The sequence below is a fragment of the Sorex fumeus genome, unplaced genomic scaffold (genome assembly GCF_029834395.1).
Source record: "Sorex fumeus unplaced genomic scaffold, SorFum_2.1 ptg000109l, whole genome shotgun sequence".
Lineage (NCBI taxonomy): Eukaryota > Metazoa > Chordata > Mammalia > Eulipotyphla > Soricidae > Sorex > Sorex fumeus.
The window spans coordinates 382,117-399,457 of NW_026606166.1; the positions used below are offsets into that span (position 1 = coordinate 382,117).

The window sequence follows — 17,341 nt, forward strand, 5'->3', positions numbered from 1 at the left end:
AGCACATGTTCACCTCACTGATCTGTCTTGCCAATCCTTACTCAATTTTGAATACTACATGCAGTTTATACTTAATTAATATAAAGAAATACACTTTTTTTGGTAAACCAGAGAATTTTTCCCCTTCACTTTTTCACTCCAATACATTAGTTCTTTCATTTCATCCAGAAGTTCATTAAGTATGGGGCGGCTGGAAAGTAAATTTTCGTTATTTGGCCAGGGTTATTTTGCATAGTCATAGGACTTGTTCATTGTGTTTATTTCATATTTCTGGAAAGTGTCCACTGTTCAAAGGGTTGACCTTCTTTCTGTTTACTGCTCTCGCATCCCAGGACAACAGTTAGCAGCCATCACTGCCTGGGAGTCCTCAGCCACCAACCTCACTGCTCACATTACTCTAGTAACCCCATTTGGTGGGTAATAGGCTGTGCTTCTCTCCTCTAACTGTCACCTAAGGAATGGTTGATAAATGTGCGTTCCATTTGCATGTTGCTTTTGCTTTGTGTAAACGCTGCCTACATTTTATTACTTGCATTTTTATAATGGATAAATGTTTAAATTTAAGGTTCATGTAGTTTTTTATTAAGTTGGATTTGAATACACATCTACTTCGGTAGAATATATTGAGGAAAGAACGTTTCTGTTCCTAGCTATGGTCTCTGAACCTGTTTTAGAAGTTTTAGAAGTTGTTGTGTACTCTGAATTTTGAGCCTAATATTGATCAATGCCGGCTTGGTAGTGCTGACGAAAAAATGACTGTATTTTCTTCTTCAAGCCTTTACCCCAGTGGCATTGAAAGGCTTTTGTTACTATGGATTATTTTTGCCAAATGTTTGTGCTTTTGGTGATTTCATGCTGAAAGAGAATTTCTAGTTAGTATTTTGGTTTAATGAATTTTATTATACCCTAAAAGAAAATTGAAACATCCCAGAAGATGAAAACTTAGAGAAATTGTCACAGTCTTTCTACAGCTTTCAGTGCCCAGATCTCTCTGAAAGATCTGCATGATAAATTATTTTAGAAAAAAAGCATTACTTACAGACAAGAACAAAATCCTCCAAAATAATCAGAACTGTCATTAGTTTAGAATGTTCTCATAAAGCATTTAAACACCAGGAAATCACTCCTGCGTCTTTGGAAGAGGTTAATGCATTTCAGAAAGATTTCCATGTCAAATTCTTAATTCTTCGGGAAACATTTGGCATTTAAATCATTCTGCTGGAGAAAGTATTGCAGTTATCTTGAGAAGAAATAAGGTGATGCTTTTCTTGTCACCCTGACTCTTCAATAGATCTGGATGTGCTTGCTGACCTGCTGGTGGATTATTTGTCACTCAGTGGATTATTGCTTCTGATTGTTAGTTTTAAAGGACCATTGAATTCACCATCAGTAGAGTATCTTGGAAGATCTAGTACTTTTCTCATTCATATTTTCATCACTTTATTTTTGTGCATGCACAGTCTACATTAATAGAAAATTAATTTTGGTATTTAGTCTATCATTTTGGTTTTTTTTTGTCTTGTCCCCTAAATTACCTTGTTTGAACTCAATTTTTCATTAGCAGCTCGGAGCAAAAGCCGCACCAATGTGCTTATGGACTTACACATGGACCATGAAGGGTCGTCTCAGGAAACCATCCAGGAAATACAGCCAGAAGAAGTGTTGGTCATTTCCCTAGGGACAGGCCCACAGCTCACTCCAGGGATGATGTCAGAAACCGAGGTACGGAGGCATCAGAGTTGCATTTAACCTAACAGTTATTAAGTTAGAAGTTTAGATGCTCTTCTAGTCAGCGCAGTCTGTTTTTATAATCAATATGCCTTTAATGAATTTGTCTTGCCATTTTCAGTGTGCCTGAGTGACTCACTGTTAAACACTAATCACCGGGCCATAGAGCTAGTACAGGGATTAGGTGCTTGCCTTGCATGTGGCCAGCCCAGTTTGATTTTCAACACTGCATTTGGTTCTCTGAGCCTGCCAGGAATAACCGTTGAGCACAGACAGAACTTGGAATAAGCCCTGAGTACTGCTGGGTGTGGCCCGTCCCCCAAACAACCAACCAAAACCCCCCCCTCCCCATTAAATTCCTGCTAATAATTCTATAGACCCTTCACATTAGTATATCTGCGCTTCTGGGTGCCCTGTACAAAGATAGAACATCAGGTAAGGTGCTTGTCTTGCATGTAGTCAACCTGGGATTGATCCCCAGCACTGCAAAAGGTCCCTCAGCACCAAGCCAGGAATAAGCCCTGAGTCCCACCAGGTGTGACCCCAAAACCTACACACACGTACACACATAGTTCTGAAGCTAGTTAGCAGCTACTCACCAAAATAGAATTTTCTTAGTATAGCAGTAGTGTAGAGATAGAAAGCGAGAAAATTATGTCATGGAATTAAAAGAGCCTGTCCTAGTGACTTATATGAAACATTTTATATTTGTTTCCTTATCATGTATAATGTGTATCATGTATAATAATATGCATGATATTCCTTATAATGATATAATGATATATTCCTTACAATGCTCTCAAGAGCTAAGCTTTCTTTCGAAATGCTATTTTTTGGCCACTTAGTAAGAAGTGGAAGAGATAACTGAAAAGAGAATTAAGGAAGTAAGATACTTTAGGATTGAGTGTATTGTTATCAGTTTTAAGGTATTTATAAACAGAAGAGCTTGTGACAGAGGCAAAAAGATAGAAGAACTCTTGCCTCTTGAATGGTGGGATCCTCCTATTTGTAGCTCCCTGAAAAAAAAAAAAAAAGGAAAAAAAGCCTGTGTGCCTTCCTGAAAGAACAGCTGAGTCAACACAACTGTTCAACAGTGAGTGCTGTGATTCAGGGATTGCCTGGGAAGGAGGGACCAGTTACAGTAGTTGAGAAAATGATGATAAAACAGTTTTCAGAATTGTGGCATGAGGGGCCAGAGCAATAGTACAGCAGGTAGGGCACTTGCCTTGCATTTGGCTGACCTGGGTTTGATTCCTGATGCCCATCATGGTCCCCCAAGACTGCCCTGAGCCTGCTAGCAGTGATTCCTGACTATAGTTGAGTGGGGCCCAAAATCAAAACAGTAAGGAAAAATTGTAGCATGCCAGGAAAAGGGTTGATCAGACTCCCAAAGTTAAGCTTGTTTAGGATCTCCCCCCAGGACCGAGGCAGCTTTACAGATGGTATTTGTCAAAAGCATTGAAGACCCCCCTCCCCCGCAAATAATTGGTTTTGGACCACACCCAACTATACTCAGGGCTTACACCTGGCTCGGCACCCAGGGGTCACTTCTGTAGGTGGTTGGGAGAACATAGAGATAATAGAGCAGGTAAGGTGCTTGCCTTATATGTGGCTGACCTGGTTCCCTCCCTGACACCACATATGGTTCCCCAAGCTGCACCAGAAGTGATCCCTGATCACAGAATCAGGAGTAAGCCTGGAGCATGGCTGAGTATGGTTCAACCTCCCCTGCTCTAATAGGATTCACTTACATAAGAGTCATTTGAAATTTGAAATTAAAAAGCCAATGCTATATAGAAAGAATAGAAATAGCAATCAAAGGAGAGCTGAAACAAGTCTTGTGAGTCCTGGTTTGATTCCACGTGCCATACACGAAAAAAGACTTTTCCCAAGGATTGTCATGGATCACTTGCTGTAATGAATTTAAGGGTCTAAGTTGTCTTAAAATACAAAATTAAGATTTTCTATGTTTGTGCACGTGGCTGACCCGGGTTCTGTTCCTCTGCCCCTCTCGGAGAGCCCGGTAAGCTACCGAGAGTATTCCTCCCGCATGGCAAAGCCTGGCAAGATAACACCTCACGTATTCGATATGTGAAAAACAGTAACAAGTCTCACAATGGAGACGTGCCCACTTAAGCAAATCAATGAACAACGGGAGGACAGTGCTACAGTGCTACAGTTTTTAATTTGAAGCAAATAGGGAAAGAGTCTCTTCTTCTTTTTGCTTTGGAGTGAAACAGTGTACTCTAGCACTTTGACCTGCTCCTGGAGGTGCTTGGGGGTCAGTGCAGGGCCAGGGCCAGGGATTGAACCGGGGGCTTCTGAATACAAAGTGTGAATGCCAAGCCTGTGAACCCCAAACCCAAAGTTCTATTTTTTTTCTTTCTTTTTGGGTCACACCTGGGGATGCACAGGGATTACTCCTGGCTTTGCACTCAGGAATAACTCCTGGCAGTGCTCAGGGAACTTTTTGGGATGCTGTGGATCGAACCTGGGTCGGCTGTGTGCAAGGCAAACGCCCTACCTGCTGTACTGTTGCTTCAGCCCCCAGGGTTCTACTTTAAAATGACTTTATACATCATACTCATGAATATATAGAAACATTAAAAAAAAAACTTTGCTCATTTAAAATGCAGGGTCAGAATATCACTTAAAGAGGTTTTCTTGGTGATTTTTCCTAAAGGGAGTATTCTTTAATCCCCCAGCACGACCCCAAAAGCCTAGTGGCTTTATGTTCAAGTTCCAAGGGTGCTTAAATCATTTGGTGTGACTCTTAAGAAAGCATTAAGTTCCTTATTAAGTTGGAGAAGTACATAGAACATTGAGTTATGGGGCCTCTGGGGAATGAATGTCATTATGTCATTTGGAAATTAACAAATAGAAAACGCTATGAAAAAGCTGTTAGCTCTGAGCTGGGCAGAGTTGTGCAGTCACAGTTGAGTTTCTGGGGAGGCTGTGGACATGGTGATAGAACGGAAAGTCCATGGACACTGATTTAATCTTAGTGACCAACAAGACAATTTGTATGCAGGTTTTTTCATGTTGAATCAGCTTAGAAGCTTTTGAATAAAATGTGCTACAAATTTAATATGTTGTTTTACCATCGCAGATGCTTTATATGTATCTTTTTGTTTTTATCTTTGGGGTCTCCAAAGCAGTGCTCACTTGGGGTCACGTTCAGCAGTACTTTCCCAGCTGTGTGGACTGGATGGTTCAGTGTGGGCCCATCAGTGCCAAGAGGACCCCCGAAGAGGCTCTCAGGGATCACCAGGACCACACGTGGTGGTCCTTAGGGAATGTGTGGTGCCTGGGGTTGGACATGTGGCTTTGCACATGCCACACTTATACTCCGGCCCTTTGAGCTAGCTCCATGGCCCCTTCATGTTTGATTAGTCCTTAGTAACTCTTTGGTGTACAAAGAGTTACGGTCATAATTTTGTTGATGCAGAAACTAAGGCTGGGCAAGCGTAAATAACTTAGACAGGGTCGTGTAGTTGGTATCTAGCAGAGCAAGAAGGGTTGACCTGCTGACAAAGCCTTCTGATTCCTACAGTCCCAGCTGTGTTCACCCAGGGGCTGATTCCCAGTTCTGATATCAGAGTGATGGGCGGAATGGCATGGGCTTCTGTTTGCATATAAGTTCCAGGGGTACTTAAATGCTTGGTCAGAACCTCGTTAATGGGCTTTTAATTTGAAGTGAAAATCTGATATAAAGAACTTAGATTTGCAGTTGCTGTGGCTTGGTTTCTTCTCCATGATCTCTGTGTTATGGTACACTCATGACATTTTATGTTTCAGGTCCTAAACATGCAGCTTTCGGATGGAGGACAAGGAGATGTCCCTGTCGATGAAAACAAACTCCACGGTAAACCTGATAAAACCTTGCGCTTTTCCCTCTGCAGTGATAATCTGGAAGGAATATCTGAAGGTGAAGGGTTACTTCATTCAAGGAGTTGTGTGGTTCAAGTAATATTTTGTCTACATTCTTTAAAGGAGCCTTATAAATTATAATTATGCCATCTGTGCCTCTCACTGAGGAGAGTAATGAAGTTTTCCTCTAATGATAGTGAACAGTTGGCTGCAAAGATTGTTTCTTGAAGAAAATTAAGATTGCAAGAGACCCTTGGTCATATATAATGGAGAAGAAATAAATCTTCATTGGGATTTTAGTAGAGTAATAGCAAGTTTTGTTTCTCTAGAAGCTTATAGTGCTCCTTTAGAGGGACCTATGCATGCCGCAGTGAGAAGGGGGCTCACTGGTATCTCGGAACATGGCATGTACTTGTAACAGTCTGCATTTCCTTATCTACACATATCTGTGTAGATATTTCCATGTCTGTCTGCTCTTTTATGAAGCAGAAAGATACAGTGGAAATGGAATAAAAAGTCAAAAGCCACAACTGGGAAGTAAGAGTGTGCCATTCTGCATGTACTGGGACAAACTTTGTTTAATGCATGAGGTTCAAGTAAGGGCTGGAGACAGCTCAGAGGGCCAGTGCCCGTTCGATGCTTGCTGGGAACCCCCAGGCTGCCCCCAACACGGGGCCAGGAGGAGCCTCCACCGCCATTGACAGCTGTGGCCCTAAGGAAAATTCAAGTTTACTAGTGTTTTAAAATAAAAATGAAACATAACTTCCTTTTTCTCTAACTTTTTGAAACATGTAAGTAATGTGCGTTCATTCTAGACATTTCAAAAAGAATTAGAATCATCTTTAATCTTACCATTTTATTAATAGCCTTTAAACATTTTTATTTATAACAAGACCTTTATTCTCTTCTATAACTTCTCATTGTGAAACAGTAAATTTCCCTTTGTAATTTAACATTCTTAAGTAATGAGATTGTAAGTGGCTATTTTCTTTAACCTCAGTTTTTTTAATTACTATTTATTGTTTGTATATATTTTTATAATTTATTTTAATATTTACTATGGAGACAGAGCTACAGAACAGTGGGTAGGGAGCTTGCCTGACCTGTATGGTCTCCCCAAACGCTCCAGGAATGAGCCCTGAGTGCAGAGCCAGGAGTAAACCCTGAGCGCAGCTGGGTGTGGCATAAAAACAAAACCAGATTTTTTTTCTATGATTAAACATGCAGGTCACTCTACTCGTCAGATGTAAGCGGCTTGTAACATGGAACCTTAGACGAATTTTTATTTGATCCCAAGGATTTATTTCTAGAAGCAAAATTGTTAACTTAAAGGGCATAGGGACTTTCTGTTTGGTGGGGTGGGGGGCTCCCAGACAGTGCTTCAGAGGCCCATGGGCAATGCAAGGCCCGACATGGTGCTCAGCGCTTGCACCCTTTGGTTCTGGGGATCACCCTGGTGGTGCTTGGGGAACCTCCAAGACTGTACCCGTGTGGCAATTCTTAGGTGCCAAGAATTGAACCAGGGCCTACCATGTGCAGGGTGTGCCCCTTTACCCTGTGCTAACTCTACCTGCACCCTCCTCTCATTCATTACTCAGTTTTAGGACGTGTCAATTTTGGGGATTTGGGCCACACTGATAGTGATCAGGGGGCTATTTCCGGCTCTGTGCTCAGGAGTGACCCCTGGCAGTGCTCAGGAGACCACATGTTGTACTGGGGATTGTACCCAGGTCAGCTGCATGCAAGGCAAGGGCCTTCTGTTAGTATTTCTCTGGCCCTATTGAGAACATGTACATTTTTAAGATATAAATTTAGTAATAAGAGCACTTTATTTTTTTCTTAACTAATCTTGGTGTGTGTGGGGTGGGGGGGCGCTTGGAACCACATTTGGCTGTGTTCAGGCCAGTACTTCCTGCTTTGTGCTCAGGGATCTCTCCTGGGGGACCATATGTGGTCTCAGGGGTTGAATCCAGGTTGGCTGGCTGCATGCACAGCAAGCACCTTCCCCGCGGTGCTGTCTCTTCGGTCCTTGGGAGCGCGTTAGTCTTTGGTGTCATGTGATGGCGTGGAAAACTGCACGGTGGCTCAGGATGTCAAACAAAGATCACTGACAGTGTTACATTTCTCTAGGTCCATCAAATCGATCCAATTCAGTATCCTCTTTAGACCTAGAGGGAGAGTCTGTCTCAGAGCTTGGAGCAGGACCTTCTGGGAGTAATGGTGTGGAAGCCCTGCAGCTCTTGGAACATGAGCAAGGTAAAGGGGCTGCGTGTGTGTGCTCAGAGGGCAGCGCTGGGCCGGTCGTCGGGTGGTCTGTGGTATTGGCACTGGATGCGTTCAGTAAGAGTGAACTGAAGTTGAATATTGGCCAACACACATGGATACTTAGAGTTTTTCATGTTTTGGGTGGAGGTGGTGGTGGGGTGGAGCCACGCGTGGCAGTGATAGGGGATTGTTTGTGGTGCCAGGGATCAAGCTGGGTTTGGCCACAGGTAAGGCAAGTGCCTTACCTCCTGTACTATCTGCTGTCTCACAGGCCAGTTCCTTTTTGTTTTTCTTCCTGTTTGGGGACCACTCCTGGTTGGACTGAGGGAACTATATGGGACTTGGCTCAGTGGTACAGTACTTGCCTTGCAGTGTGATGCCCAGGTTTGATTCCTGATACTGCATGATCCTCTAAGTACCTGCCCCTGAGCACCAGGCCACGAGTAGCTCCTGAAAACTGCTGGGAATAGCCCCAAACCAAAATAAATAGTATTTTATTTGCAAGCTCGATTGCATAAAATGATAGAATTGTTTACATTCTCTAATATTTTAAGTTTTAAGGGATACAAAAAATAATTACTCAGGGCTTAAAGAACTTTGAGGGAGAAAATGATTTACCAGTGTTTAAAAGTATCATAAAAGTGGAACCAGAGATACAATACAGGAATTAAGGTGCTTGCCTGGAATGCAGCTGACCCCAGTTTGACCCCTGGCTCCCCATGTAGCACTGCCATAGCAACCCCTGAGGACCACTGTGTGTCCCAGCTGCCCCCCTTTCAAAACAAACAAACAGACAAACCCCATACTACCCTAACTATCCTAAAAACATTTCTGCAGTTCTGTCTGAGATTGTAGAGTCACGTTGTATAGGGGAAGCTCATTAGGAAAAAAGCATAGCCATAAAGGCTTCATGGAGATTGATCATTGTAGGTGAAGGGATAGACTGGCAGGCTGGAAAACTATAGTGTGTGTCCAAGAGCTGTCAGGTATGTTAAGTGGCTTCCTGTCATGCTGTAGGAAGGGTTGTTGAAAATAATCTTTGGTTTGGCTCACTTGAAGAATACTGGTCACCTTCATGGTAGAGCATTGGGTTGTAGCTGGCTTTCTTATATTTCAGCTGTCAGACACACTGTCCACCTGTTGTACATCAATTTGCTCGAGCAGGCCCAGTAACGTCTCCATCGTGAGACTTCTTGTTACTGTGTTTGGCATACTGAATATGTCACGGGTAGATTGCCAGGCTCTGCTGTGCAGGCGAGATACTCTCGGTAGCTTGCAGGGCACTCCGAGAGGGGCAGAGGAATCGAACCCGGCTCGGCTGGGCTGCCTGCGCTCAAGGCAAATGCTCTACCACTGTGCTATCTTATATTTCAGTACATATAAAATTGTGGGAAGCTGAAAAAAAAAAAGCCATTTCCCATGTCTAATTTCTAGATATCCTTATTCGGTTCATTTACATTTTTATTATTATTTCTATTTTGGATTTGGGGTGACACCTGACTGTGCTCAGAGCTTATCCCTGCATCTGCTCAATGGGACCATAGGGTGCACCAAAACAAGCACTTTACACATTGCACTACTGCTCTGGCCCCACATGTTTATATTTTTAAGAAAAATTTAATGAGGTATTGGTACATTGTAACCACTGTATAAGTTTCAGGAATACAGCCTCATAAACAATATGCATGTAGTACATTAAGTGTGCCTGTAAAGATTGGTCTCTTTCCTTGTTCTCTGTATATTCGTCCCCCCCTTTTACTTGATTTAACCACTCAGTTCATTTTTAGAAAGGAGAAGAGTAATGCCAGTTGTTGTATATGTTACTTGAATAAAACTAATGCTAGGGGCTAGGACTGTAGCTCAGACTGGGAAAACACGTTTGCGTTTGTAGCACCTGGTTTTGATCCAGAATTGAGTGTTTATCACACATGCAGTCCACAACTCCTCCAATAGCAGCCCTGCTGGCCTCCAGTATTGCTAGGTCTGGCCCTCACAATCAGGAAAACACAAAAGTAATACTGAGTTTTACTATATCAGTTTATCATTGTATCAAGTATGGGACAGCAGGTCGGCCACTTGCATTGCATGCAGATGACCCAGGGGGGATCCCTGACACGGTGGATGATTCCCTGATCCCTGATTGCGGAGCCATAATGAAACCCTGAGCACAACTGGGTGTTGTCCCGGAACCAAAAAAACAAAACAAAAGGAAAAGTTGAAAGAGTTAACCAGCCCTTTCCAAAAGTGCTGCTTGGCCGGCAGCTGTGGGGGCCCCAGGGCCATCCCTAGACCTGCTGGGCCAGGAGGAGACTGGGCGCAGACCCGGGCCTCAAGCATGTGCTGCAGCCCCCTGAGCTCTCTCCCTGAACCCAGGCGCAGATGTTTCCTAGGATTTCTTGCCGTCTTAGCCTTCCAGCTGGCATGCTTCCTCCTCCTTCTATTGGCTAAGCAGACAGCAGACCGTGCGCATTCACAGAGGGGAAATGCAGATCATTCTTGGTCGGAGTGCACCTGCACCGGACCTTAGGGAGACAGGTGTTTGCTCCCGTGGTCCTCGTTAATCTGCCAGAAGGAAGAACACATGGACTAAGTTAGGTTCAGGGAGGGAAGCATTACCTTTAAGGTAATAGCCATATACTACGTCAAGAGGAGAATTCAGTATTTTGGGACTATGCTCAGTATCGATCATTAAAAAAAAAGGGTAAGTAGCATGCTAACTAATTTTTTTAAATTTATTAATTTATTGAATCACTGTGGGAAAAGTTATAAAGCTTTCAGGTTTAAGTCTCGGTCATGCAATCATCACACACATTTCCCTTCACCAGTACTTATTTTTCACCAAGAAGAACCCCAATATACCTCGCTCCCAACCCTCCCAGTGCCTGTGAGGCAGACGAATTCTAGTTAACACTAGATAGATCTACTTTGATTAGCTTCATTGTTTCGACAAAAGATGCATTATCATTATGTAGAATTTACACCCCCAAATCAGACCTGTTGAAAAGACATTCTGAAATAATTTGTTTCTATACCTGGTTACAAGAATCAAATGATGACGCGCCGCCGCAATAGCGGCTGTGCGATTTTGGATTTCTGATATTTTACTTATTAAGCCTGGAACAATTTCTGCCGAGAGTCAGATAATTATGAGACTGGTTTCTGTGACTCTAGAGCCATGGCCGTGCCGGAGAGCCACTCGTGGGGGGCAACTCATGACCTCGGTAGGGCGTGAAGGACGAGCCCGGAACGCCCCCCTTCCCATGAGGTTTCAGTCACCCCCGTCACGACCGGCTCATACCTGGCTTTCCAAAAAGCTCCGAGGGGCCGCCATCTTGCTGTCCAGAGGCGCTAAGTAATTTTTTAATGGCGCAATCTTGTTTTTGGTAGCCACAACACAAGATAATCTGGATGATAAACTACGGAAGTTTGAGATCCGGGACATGATGGGACTGACGGATGACAGGGATATATCAGAAACGGTGAGCGAGACCTGGAGCACAGACGTCTTGGGGAGTGATTTTGACCCTAACATTGATGAAGATCGTTTGCAGGAAATTGCAGGTAACTGCTCTGTGATGCCTCTGTGCCATTTCTCATTACACCCATCTTTCCTGAGCCCTTCCTGGTTGGGGGGGATGCAGTGCTGGGTGAGGTTTGGCTATATGAGCCCTGACTAAGGAGCGGAGCTAACTGTGCAATGAAGCTTTTTCTTCTTAAGTATAGATGGTGTTTTCCCTGTTAACTCCCTTTCTCCTCCCAGAATGAAAAAAATCAACCTCCTGAATTAGCTTTTCTAAATCTTGTTTGCAGGATATATGCATTCTTAGTCAATGAATAGCCTGTTCCTCCTTTGAGCCTGAAGTTTTTTGTTTTGTTTGGTTTTGTTTTGGGGCCACACCCAGCAGTGCTCAAGTTTTGCTCCTGTTTCTGCACTCAGGAGCACTGTACTTGGCAGTGCTCAGGGATCCAACTGGAGTCGTCCTCATGCAAGGCAAACTCCTTACTTGCAGTACTGTCACTCTAGCCCAAACCTGGACTTTTTTGTTTTTTGTTTTTTGTTTTTTGCTTTTTGGGTCACACCCAGCGATGCACAGGGATTACTCCTGGCTCATGCACTCAGGAATTGCTCCTGGCAGTGCTTCTGGACCGTATGGGAAGCTGGGAATTGAACCTGGGTTGGACTCAAGCAAGGCAAACGCCCTACCCACTGTGCTATCACTCCAGCCCCCAAGCCTGGACTTTTTAATTTTAGATGAAAATTCTCACAATATTCCAACTAATTATTCCAGTATTTGGAATAATACTCTGAAATTCTCTAAAAAATTGAATTTACTTCTGGAAGGATTCAGTTCCAAAGAGTTGCCAATTTTATATTTTAGATTTTCTGGCTCATACCTTGCTGTGCTCAGGATTTACTCCTGGCTCTGCACTCAGGGGTCACTTCTGGTGGTGTTTGGGGGACCATGTGTGATGCCAGGGATCAAACCAGGATCGGCCACATGAATCACAAGTGCTTTAACCCCTGTACTATTGTCTTCAGCCAGGTTTTCCTCATTTTTTTTCTTTTTAGTATCAAGTTTATTGAGGTACAATGAACATACATTAAATTTTATCTTTTCTTTTTCCTTCTGCGCCAAGAATTGAACCCTGGTCCTGGCATAAGAGAGATGTGTTCTATCTCTGACCCACACATTTGATTGAATTTTAATCTTTAGAATTCTAGTCTGTGGGTTCTGAAAGCTTTCGTGCAGTGACCTTTTTTGGTGGGTTGGGTGGGGTTTAGGCAACACTGGGACGCTCAGGGGTTACCCCTGGCTCTGCATTCAGGGATCATTCCTGGCAGGACTTAGGGGTCATCATGTGGGGTGCTGGGGACTGAACCTGGGTTGGCCGCGTGCAAGGCAAGTGCCCAACGCGCTGTACTATCTCTTCTCATGTAGTCTTCATGTAGTACCAATGAAGAAAACCATCATTTTTTAAAAAAAAATAGAGACTGTTTTGAGCAAATGTGAGAGGGTAGTGTGCAGTGTGCCGTGGACCCCTGCTCAGTCCGTCAGCTTCACCTGCAGACAGGGCTGCTTCTATTTCCTTTCTTCCACCACCCATTTTTTGTCCCCTTTCCTTATTATGTTTTGCAAGTTTAAAACTTTAATTGTAGTTATTTCATTATATTTATTTAAAAGAAAACTTGATCACTTGACTTCCCATTAATTTGCTCGAGTGGGCGCCAATAACGTCTCCATTTGTCCCTGTAAAGAAAACCTTTTTTTTTTTCTAAGATTTTTTTCAGTACTAAAGTAGAATTGTTCCCTTTTGGGTTAGGTTTTATGGGTCATAGAGCATTCTGGAGTGGTTTTATTTTATTTTATTTAAAAAATTTTTGCATGTTTGGGGCTGGAGGTAGGGCATTTGCCTTGCACGCGGCCGACCCGGGTTCAATTCCAAGCATCAAGCATCCCATAGGGTCCCCTGAGCACTGCCAGGAGTAACTCCTGAGTGCAGAGCCAGGAGTAACCCCTGTGCATCACTGGATGTGACCCAAAAAGCAAAAAAAAAAAAAAAAAATGCATGTTTTTAATACAGGTGTACAATGTTGGTTAATCTTTTTCTTTGTACTTTTTAGTAGTGTAAATAGATTTCTTAATTGGTTTTAAATTACTTTGTTTCAGATGCCAAAGCAGCTCTTTCTTGGCTCTAAGCACTGAACAGTTGAGCTGCGTTTGCAGCTGAATAAGTGCTAGGGGAGAGATGTGTATTTTCCTGCAAATGTATTTTATTGCTCTATATTTGTGGCTCACGTGCCAGCAAAAACTGTATTTGGCCAGTGTACCTTTCTGGGGTTAAACCTCTGTAAGTTTTAAATCCCTGTACAACTATACGTTTTAGAAAGAGAACAGTGGGAAGTGACTAAATTTTAGGAAGATAGAAAATTGGCTGGAAAACACAGGTGAAAGCTAGTTGAAACTACTTGACCCAATATCGTGCATTTTCTCTGTGTTGAGCCCAAAGTAATCAGGAGGAGCTTCGCCACTGTGATAGGAAACAGGAGTCCGTGATTTTAGTGGTGAGAAGGATGCAGATGGCTCTCCATGGCTGCCTTCCTGTGGGTAGTTAGGGAGAAGATTCAGTCCCCTGGCGCCTGGCCTTTCTCCACTGTCTCTGCTCTGCCTCAGGATCTTTGTTAACACTTTGCTCCCCACTGGTCATACAGGTGCCGCAGCAGAGAACATGTTAGGCAGTTTACTGTGCCTGCCAGGGTCAGGCTCAGTGCTCCTTGACCCCTGCACTGGCTCTACCATATCAGAGACAACAAGCGAAGCTTGGAGTGTAGAGGTATTGCCAAGTGACTCAGGTTAGTACGCTGTCATCGTCTCTGTGTTTGATTTGCAGTTTTAAATGCAAGGTGTCCTCTAGCCATTGTCGGTATATCTTGTCAGATAGACATTTGGCAGGTAGGAGGCACTCCCAAAGCTAAGAATGTTCAATGAAAAATTAGTTTATGGTCTCTTCTGCTCTTTAAGACACAGATGCCCTGTTGGATGGTCATAAGCTAAGACGGCATGTACAATTATTTTTCAAGCAGTTGTTAGTCACTCAGTTGGGCTGTCTGTGGGACACTGAATTCAGGTCTCCCAGTAACTGACAGTCATAGAATTCAACTCAAATTCCAAGTGGTTAGATGCCTGGTAAGCATGTTTAGATTAATCCCAGTGGAGAGTTTGACCCTTTAAAAGATATCTGCTGTATTTTTGAAATACTTTGAAATTGAAACCCTGAAGTTTTGAGAATTGTTTTGTGCAGGATTATTTTAAATGTATATAAAATGTTTTGTGCGTTGTCTTATGTATTGTATATCTGCCTCTTTTCTGATTATGAAGATACCCTTTGCCTTTAAATGTCAACTACAGAATGCAAAATATAAGTATATGTGCATATTACATTCTGCTGATCTATGTGGATGAAGAATGATTGAATTACCCTGATACATGTTTTATAGTGCTAGAGCGTTCAGACATGATGGCCTTTACATAAGGAGACAGGAGTAGATCACTTGCTAGAGCATTTGTAGGAGTTACATTTTAGAAAATGATCTAATGCTAATGATTGATTTAAGCCATTTAAATTTAATAGTTGATCTTCTCTGCATTCTTGTTCAGTTTTCATGTTAACCGTAGCACACTCATTCAGAGTAGTAATCTAAAACTAGAGTTTTCATCTGTACAACTGGCCTGTGCTGGGGAAAATCAGAGTTGATATGACTTCCTTAACGTTTCTTCAACCAACTTTACTAACTGGCCCAGACCTAGAAATCTATTTACACTGACCCTTCCGTAAGCCCTGTCAGTTTCCTCATCCGGGTCACGGAAGTGGAGCCCGTGCCTGCTGACTGAGTCTCTAATGTGGGCCCTCACCTCTCTGTCTAGAAGCCCCAGATCTGAAGCAGGAGGAGCGTCTGCAGGAACTGGAGAGCTGTTCCGGCCTGGGCAGCACCTCTGACGACACGGATGTCAGGGAGGTCAGTTCCCGCCCCAGCACACCAGGCCTCAGTGTTGTGTCGGGTATGTCTGTCTTGTTTTAAGGAATAAGGACTGGAAGGTGTGTTCCTACCACCCCATGTATAACTTTGATAGTTACCAGTGGGTGATTTCCAGGGCATGAAATTATTTCTAGGGTACCAAATATCTATGAGAGCTTAGGTGTGGCTTCATAGAGCTCATTCAAGTAATTTGCAGCTCGTGTGTGTTCCCTGACTATCTTTACTGCATAGCTTCTGCTGCTGAGTTTACAGAGCACGTAACTTGGAATATTTTGGAATATTTTGTACACATCCGGGTAACTGTATTTAAGCAGTAGTACTGATAAATGCTGAAACACCAGGCAGCTCCCATGTGTATAGAACTGAACACAAACAATTAAGGGTATTTAACTTTCTCCAGACTTCATAAACTTTCTGTGTGTTTATTTTGTTGTTCTTGTTTGCTTAGTTTTAATTATTTTGTCTTTAAAGGCATAAGTGCAACTTCTGAGGATATTCCTAATAAGATAGAAGACCTGAGATCTGAGTGCAACTCTGATTTTGGGGGTAAAGACTCTGTCACTAGCCCAGACATGGATGAAGTAACTCATGGTAAGAAATGGAAAAAGAGGGGCTAGGGAGTTAGCACTGACCCGGTTTCATCCCTGCCATTGTATGACTCCCAGAGCACTGCCAGGCTCTTCCCTCTTTCCTCCTCCCCTTACCCACCCCAGGCCCCCCCCTCAAAAAAAAAAAAAAAGAAAAAGGAAGGAAATGAGAGATGAGAAGCCAGGGAAATAGTTCAAGGGCTGTAGTGCATGAGGTCTTTTTCATTTTTTTAAAGTTGTTCATAATGATTACATTTAATATTCCAACACCAATCCCACCATTATTATACCTTCCCACAACCATATTTCAAATGTTTCCACCCCCACCCCCAAAGCCTGCCTCCGAAACAGGACCTAAATAATTTATTTTATCTTGTTTGCTATGAATAATCCAGTAAAAGTGATCCGAAAAAGTTTCCTTAGAGGAAAGTGTATGAAGATTGTTGTATTTTACCCTGGAGCCATTAAGCCCGTGTCTTGGTACGTTGGTGGTATAGAATGAAATGTGTAGCCACAAATATGGCCACACACTCTAGGAATTCTAAAATTTTAAATAAGGTGATACAGCTGAGGTTAATTGAAAAAAATTTTTTTTCTATCTGAATGGTGACTTTGGGGTCCAGAGGCATATCTATGGCATGTTGTTCTCATGTTGCTCAGTTCTGAGAGATTGTGAGTATCATGGCCATTAATGAGCTTATATGATGTCAGGGGCAGTGCATGGGCCTGACTGCCAGGCTACTGGAAGCGCAGGGAGATGGAGTGCATGAGGTCTTGATTGATCCCTGGCACTACCCCAGGCACCAGCGAAGCTCCCTGAGTACTGCTGTGTGTTGCTCTGGTAGGAAGCAAGGCGAAGCAGTCATTGTATTCATCCCAGTTTGGGAAAAAAGTTTGACTTCAGAATGTCTTTGGGTTGAAGACACAGCTCGATAGCCTCCAGCACTTGCTCGCTAGTTGAGCTCCGAGTTTGATCCCTGCCGCTGCATCAGGAGTGACCCTGAGAACCAAACTGAAAGTAACCCCTGGATAGTGTCAGATGTAAACCCCTCCCCCCCAATGCTTTTTATTCTCTGATGAGAAAGAAAATAGTTACATCTTAACATATAGGTTAACATCTTTTTAATTCTCTGTGTGAAGAGATAGGGAGTAGACCAGATATACATCTGCTGTGTTCTGGGGTGCAGCAAGGGGTCACAGGGACCTGGGTGACTTTTAGAGTTGTAAGTTTTATTAACTAGGTACCCCCCCACTTGTTTATCCTTTTGTGTTTCATTGTGTATTCAAAAAATAAGTGAGCAAGGGGCGGCGTGGTCTCTCTCCCACTATGTGTGTTTGGTGGCCATGAGCTGCT

General features: G+C 43.1%; 1 protein-coding gene across 8 annotated transcripts in view; it reads left to right on the forward strand.

The window, feature by feature from the left end:
• LOC130042730 (GTPase-activating protein and VPS9 domain-containing protein 1) overlaps nucleotides 1–17,341 on the forward strand; it is a 53,785-nt gene that overhangs the window by 9,661 nt on the left and 26,783 nt on the right. For 2 of the 8 annotated variants that reach the window (XM_056134913.1, XM_056134916.1), the window contains exons 6-13: nucleotides 333–413; nucleotides 1,562–1,722; nucleotides 5,527–5,656; nucleotides 7,729–7,854; nucleotides 11,251–11,424; nucleotides 14,075–14,215; nucleotides 15,288–15,422; nucleotides 15,872–15,991. In XM_056134913.1, coding sequence (XP_055990888.1) covers nucleotides 333–413; nucleotides 1,562–1,722; nucleotides 5,527–5,656; nucleotides 7,729–7,854; nucleotides 11,251–11,424; nucleotides 14,075–14,215; nucleotides 15,288–15,422; nucleotides 15,872–15,991 — 1,068 coding nt within the window. The remainder of the gene's footprint in view (nucleotides 1–332; nucleotides 414–1,561; nucleotides 1,723–5,526; nucleotides 5,657–7,728; nucleotides 7,855–11,250; nucleotides 11,425–14,074; nucleotides 14,216–15,287; nucleotides 15,423–15,871; nucleotides 15,992–17,341) is intronic. The other 6 variants (XM_056134915.1, XM_056134919.1, XM_056134918.1 and 3 more) reach the window with 4 other exon arrangements.